The sequence below is a fragment of the Vulpes lagopus genome, chromosome 2 (assembly GCF_018345385.1).
Source record: "Vulpes lagopus strain Blue_001 chromosome 2, ASM1834538v1, whole genome shotgun sequence".
NCBI classification, from domain to species: domain Eukaryota; kingdom Metazoa; phylum Chordata; class Mammalia; order Carnivora; family Canidae; genus Vulpes; species Vulpes lagopus.
Genome location: NC_054825.1, coordinates 135,473,708 through 135,480,343, shown reverse-complemented (window position 1 = coordinate 135,480,343; position 6,636 = coordinate 135,473,708). Strand labels below are relative to the sequence as shown.

Genomic DNA, 6,636 nt, shown 5'->3' with positions numbered 1-6,636 from the left:
AGTACAATCTTAAGAGTCACCCTATCCCCACCCAGTGGGAACAAGAAGTGTGAAGCAGGAGACTGGAGGAAGTGACTGCCTCTTTATTTATTTTTATTTTATTTATTTTTATTTTTTGGAGACTGGTAGCAGGTGGAAACCCTAGTTTATTTCAGCATCAGTAGCATCTTAGCCATCACAAAAATAAACTCTACCAAGGGCAACAGAAGTCTCTACAGTGGGGCTAAGGGCTCAGCCACCAAGTGGCGAACATCAGAGGGGTACATGGCGGGCACTGCCTGGGCAATAAGGTAGGAAGCAGCGGGGGGCTGGCGGTGGTGGCAGATGCGGGTTGGGGCCTTCTTGGCAGGCACGAGGTCATCAATGGCCTGGCCCTGCTCCAGCCGCTGCTCCATCTGGATGAGCAGCTTCACACCATCCACCACCATGTGTACCAGCTCCACCTCTGAGAAGCCCAGGCGGTCTGCGTTAGAGACATCAAAGACGCCACCCACAGCAGCTGTGTCCACACCACCTGTGCCTCCTTTCTGAAGCCACAGGCACTTGAGCACTTCCGGGAACTTCTCATGCTTGCCCAGGTGGGGCAGCTTGATGTGCACACCTGCCCGCAGGCCTGTGCCCAGGTTGGATGGGCAGGTGAGGATGTAGCCCAGGTGAGGGTTCCACATGAATTCGTAATTCTTTGACTTGAAAAGTGTTTCAATCTGGGCGAGGCCGGTGTGAACACCTCCTTCATGTTGCCCCCTTTCTGCATGGAGATGACCCGCAGATGGTCTTCCTCGTTGATCCACACCAGGAAGGTCTTACCGTCACTGTGTCAGATGCCGCGGGCATCCGGCCAGTCGTGGGCCATGCCCAAGGCCAGGAGCAGGGGCGACACGGGCTCCTGGAAGAGGAAGTGGTCGTCGATGAGCTGCTGCTGCTCCGCCTGGGTCATGCTCTTGAGCGCGCAGTACCGGCCGGCCAGGTCACCGGCCAGGCTCCACGGAGCTTCCACCGCGAGCTGCTGGATGGCACAGCGCTCCCCGCGGTCAGTGCGGGGCAGGCAGAAGGCGCGGATGCCGCGACCCGTGCGCACCCGCCAGCTCAGCACATAGTTGGGGTCCGGGTGGTTGCTGCCCTGCAGGTTGTCGGGGTTGAGGTCCGTCTTGTGCTCGTCGCTGGGCTTGTAGCCGCCGTGCCGGTCCTCGAGGATGGGGTCAAAGAGCTCCTTGCACACGTCATAGGATTCTTCGTCGCCTGCCACGCAGCCCATGGTCATGATGTAGGGGTGGCCCGGGTTGTCCACGCCAGTCTGGGTGATGTCGCCCAGAGGAGAGCCGCTGGGCATGCTCTTGGCGCGCAGCTCCACGTAGAGCTCGGGGGTCCGCACCCTGGCCATGTGGTTGTTGTGGCCGCTGAGGTCCAGGAGCTCATCCTTCGGCGGGAAGCGGAGCTTCAACGTGTGGTGGCTGTTGGAGGAGGGCGGCTGCAGCGGCGGGTGGCAGGCGGCCACACGGGGAAGGGGCAGTCGGTCTGTCGGCAGCTCGGAGCGCGGCGCAGGCGAACTGACTGCCTCTATAAATGTGAAGATAGCAATGTCAGATTTCAAGGAGCATGAAAAATCAAGGAAACATGACACCACCAAAGGAGTACAATAATTTTTCAGTAATAGGCCCCAAAGAATTGGGAGATCTACAGTATGTCAGAGATGGAATTTGAAATAGTTGTTTTAGGGCAGCCCAATGAACTACAAGAAAACACAAAAAGAGAACAAAATCAGGAAGGAGAAAATGAGAAGTTTAACAGAGAAATAGGAATAATAAGAAAGAACCAAATTCTGGAGCTCAATAGAATGAATGAATTGAAAAATGAAATACTATCAATATCAGGACACCTGGTGGCTCAGTGGTCGAGTGTCGGCCTTCAGCTTAGGCTGTGATCCCAGACTCCTGGGATTGAGTCCCGTATCCAGCATCCTGCAGGATCCTACAGGCATCCTGCCTCTGCCTATGTCTCTGCCTCTCTCTGTGTGTCTATCATGAATAAATAAATAAAATCTTAAAAAAAAAGAAAGAGCATCAATATCAAAACTTTTTTCAGCAACAGAAAGCATTTGTGAACTCAAAGACAAGTCATTTGAAATTATTTTGTCAGATAACAAAGGAAAAAGAATGAAAAAGTGTGAAGAAAGTCTATGTGGTTTATGGGATATCAACAAGGGAAAGAATATACATATTGTGGGAGTTCCAGAAGGAGAAGAGATGGAGAAAGGGGTAAAAAGATTACTTAAAAAAATAATGTCTGAAAATTTCCCAAATCTTGGGAGAGATGTGGTCCATGTTCATGAAGCTTTCCTCCTATAAGACGAATAAACAAGGCTAGAAAGAAGTGGGAGATGAGTGGGTGGCATGATTGTAAAGTTGCATTGAAAACCTTCCTGTCTTTAGTTAGCTGTTTCTCAGAAGGGGCCATTAATAAGAGTCATTCTGCATTTCAGTGCTGCTTAAACTTAGGGGCAAGACAAAGTTCAGGGATCTGAAAAGAAGGAAAGAAGCCTGACTAAAATTTGATCAAGTCAAATGATCAGGTATTCAGCTGAGTCAATGGGGATAAACAGTTCAGCTAATCATTTATGAGATGAGACTGGAAATTTGAAAGGTCTATGTGAGGCCTTGTCATAGGCAATCAGGGGGCATCTGTGAGTCTTATCTAAGTCATATGCAGAAGGTGGTTCTTTGCAGTTAGTTGTTTCCCAGAACCCAAAAGTGTGGAGGACTTCTTAAGTATCTTAAGTGTGGAGGTCCCGGCGCGGGACCTGCAGGCGCCCGGGATTCCCTCCAGGTTCTGTTGCAAAATGTGAAAATGAAGGTGAAGTCCTCCAGATTCCATTTATCACAGACAATCCTTTTTTTTTTTTTTTTTAAAGGCTCAAAAGAGGAAGGAATCTTTTTTTCTTTTAGTTTTTATTTATTTATGAGAGAGAGAGAGAGAGAGAGAGAGAGAGGCAGAGGGAGAAGCAGGCTCCATGCAGGGAGCCCGACGTGCTTTCTTCAGGATCACAGGTCTCAGTGAAATTCAACATTGTCAGGGGTTATTGGAATGTGGAATTCTCTGTAAAGATGTGGATCGGAGTTCTACTAAATTGTGGAAGCTACTATACTGCCAGAAGACCGTGAGTCTAACCTTTTAAAAATCCCCTTTGACTCATAAAACTATAAAACAACTCTTCATATCCCACATTTGCATGAGCAAGAAACAGCCAGCAGAAATTGTACGGTTTCTAAGTTGTACATTGGTCCCAATTTCCACTTCAAATATGGCCATGGAAGATACGAATGAGGAAGAACCTCAGACTGTTCTGAGCCTGAGTTCGTGGAGAATAATGAACAAGATCGAAGAGTCCTGGGCTATTTAAGGTACTACCCTCAAGGTAGGGGGCCTTTACAGTTGCTGTCAATGAAATCTGCACCACCACCCCCTCCGCTTTTTTAAAGTTTTCATTGTGAGTATCCTGCATCTGCTCTATTCTTGTCTAATGGTAAATCCATAGAAACTTGCAGATAGCTTGTTCTTTTAGATCTAAGGCTACTAGACCTTGAGAAGGCAGGTCTAGATGATGGTAAGGACTATGCAACTCCTGGAGATCCTGGACTTTGAGTTGAATGGAGGGAGAGAAGTGGGTTGCCTCCCTTGGGTAATGGAGTGTATGTACTGTGCTTGGGAAGAAGGGTATGGATAGTTGAGAAGAGACGCTGACTGTGTCACATATGACTAGTGTTCAATCGTAGATTCTTCTGCAGAGTTTGTTTGTTGCTGGAAAGTGACTTCTCAGCTAGAGATTCTCATTCCCACTACTCTGTTTGCATATAACTGGTCTCAAATGACTAGCAGTGACCAACAGAATGTGAATCTCTCTATACAAAGCAAAACGACTTCCTTTCCAAATATCAGAAAGTGAGCATCCCAATGTCCAAAACTTGAAAGCAAATGAAATAAAACAAGCTGCTTTGGATATATATGCTAAAGGCAGAAGTTGGGGAAAGGGGCTAATACACTAAATGTCAGTAGTTGGATTACATGCTTTAGTGACATCTCCTTTAAACAGAACCAAAACTTATACAGATGAATAAGTTTAGGCTCAGGGAAGCTAATAACTTGCTCAAGGTCAAAATAGAACTAAGAAGTGGAATTAATTTTCAAACTCAAATACATTTTAACACCATACTGTTTCCAGCTAAAAATTTCCAGCTATCATATACAGCATTTCTTCTCTATAATTGCCATCATCTTTATCATTGTTGTCATGTTGTCATCATCATCATCATCTGATTATCATTACTATCATTATCATCCCACTTAGCATTTATGGTGTACCTATTGTATGACCAGAACTGAACTAGGTATTTGCCATGAACTATCTTTAACCCTTTATCAAGCACATTTTTATCCCACTTATAATCTACTGAGCTCCTATTATAAGCCAAGTACTATTATACTTGCTTGGCATACTTATTTCCAGGCTTCCTCACAGCAATCCTCTGAGTTAAGTAATTATTATTCCTTTTTTCCTGAAGCATAAACAGGTTCAGAGATATTAAAAAACCAAACAGAGTTCACACACTCTGAAATAGAGTTCCTCTTGGCTTTTTGGCATAAAGCCAAGATAGTATTCAAACTCTTCAATATGTTTGCTACATCATATTTTTTTCAGAAATCTTCCTCATATATATATTTTTAAAGATTTATTTATTGAGCTTCGGGTCCTCGGAGCATCCGGACCATGCAGCTTAACGCTCGTCCCTGGTCCCTGCGGCATCCTCTGCTTTTTCCCCGGGCAGCGCTATCGGCGGCCAGAAAGTCACCATGTCTATTCTCAAGATCCACGCCAGGGAGATCTTTGACTCTCGCGGGAACCCGACTGTTGAGGTTGACGTCTACACCTCCAAAGGTCTCTTCAGAGCTGCTGTGCCCACTGGTATCTACGAGGCCCTCGAGCTCCGGGACAATGACAAGATACACTACATGGGGAAAGGTGTCTCAAAGGCTGTTGAGCACATCAATAAAACTATTGCACCTGCCCTGATTAGCAAGAAAGTGAACATTGTGGAGCAGGAAAAGATTGACAAACTGATGATCGAGATGGACGGGACAGAGAATAAATCTAAATGCTGGTGCAAACACCATTCTGGGAGTGTCCCTGGCTGTCTGCAAGGCGGGGGGCTGTCGAGAAGGGGGTCCCCCTGTACCGCCACAGTGCTGATTTGGTTGGCAATTCTGAAGTTATCCTGCCAGTTCCGGCTTTCAATGTCATCAACGGTGGTTCCCATGGGGCAACAAGCTGGCCATGCAGGAGTTCATGATCCTTCCCGTCGGTGCAGCGAACTTCAAGGAGGCCATGCGCATCGGAGCAGAGGTTTATCATAACCTGAAGAATGTCATCAAGAAGAAATATGGAAAAGATTCCACCAATGTGGGCAATGAAGGTGGATTTGCTCCTAATATCCTGGAGAACAAAGAAGCTCTGGAACTGCTGAAGAATGCCATCGGGAAGGCTGGCTACACCGATAAGGTGGTCATCGGCATGGACATAGCTGCTTCCGAGTTCTTCAGGTCTGGGAAGTATGACCTGGACTTCAAGTCCCCTGATGACCCCAGCAGGTACATCACGCCTGACCAGCTGGCTGACTTCTACAAGTCCTTCATCAGGGACTACCCATTGGTGTCTATCGAAGACCCCTTCGACCAGGATGACTGGGAAGCTTGGCAGAAGTTCACTGCCAGCGCTGGAATCCAGGTGGTGGGGGACGATCTCACCGTGACCAACCCAAAGCGGATTTCCAAGGCTGTGGGCGAGAAATCGTGCAACTACCTCCTGCTTAAAGTGAACCAGATTGGCTCTGTGACCGAGTCTCTTCAGGCATGCAAGCTGGCCCAGTCCAATGGGTGGGGCGTCATGGTGTCGCATCTCTCCAGGGAGACCGAAGATACCTTCATCGCTGACCTGGTGGTGGGACTCTGCACTGGGCAGATCAAGACGGGTGCACCATGCAGATCTGAGTGCTTGGCCAAGTACAACCAGATCCTCAGAATTGAAGAGGAACTGGGTAGCAAGGCCAAGTTCGCTGGCAGAAGCTTCAGAAACCCCCTTGCCAAGTAAGGTCCAGGTGGTGCACCCTGTGGTCCTGAGTTGGCTGTTAGACCTCTGCTCCCCCGGGGCAGCTCAAGGCCCCCAGCCCAAAGTGGCAGGGCCCTGTGCTAGTTAGCTGCCCTCTCCCTTCCCCGTGATGTTCTCAAAGCTTCCTTAGAATTGCTACAGAAACCAGACTTGACCATCTGGAACCCTGCTGGGAACCCTAGCTCTGTAAACATGTGATTGGTCCAAATCATTGCTTTCTCACCTCACTTCCACCAAGCATCTGGAGCCAGGTCTGTCTATGTAATAATCTCAAGGTGTCCACAGGCAAGATCCCCAGTGGTTTTATGTGCAGAATAAAAAGGCCTCAGTGACCCATAGAAAAAAAAAAAAAGATTTATTTATTTATTTGTTTATTCATTCATTCATTCATTCATTCATTCATGAGAGAGAGAGAGAGAGAGAGAGAGAGAGGCGCAGAGACATAGGCAGAGAGAGAAGCAGGTTCCATGCAGGGAACC

General features: G+C 47.5%; 1 protein-coding gene and 1 pseudogene across 1 annotated transcript; one reads left to right on the top strand and one right to left on the bottom strand.

Annotated features, from left to right (window-relative positions):
• Window positions 1–212: 212 nt before the first annotated feature.
• On the bottom strand, window positions 213–4,847 carry LOC121478295 (creatine kinase B-type-like). The gene is given in 3 exon segments (XM_041733243.1): window positions 213–721; window positions 724–1,557; window positions 4,775–4,847. Coding segments are annotated over 3 exon segments (1,416 nt in total).
• On the top strand, window positions 4,788–6,167 carry LOC121484878 (annotated as a pseudogene).
• Window positions 6,168–6,636: the final 469 nt, after the last annotated feature.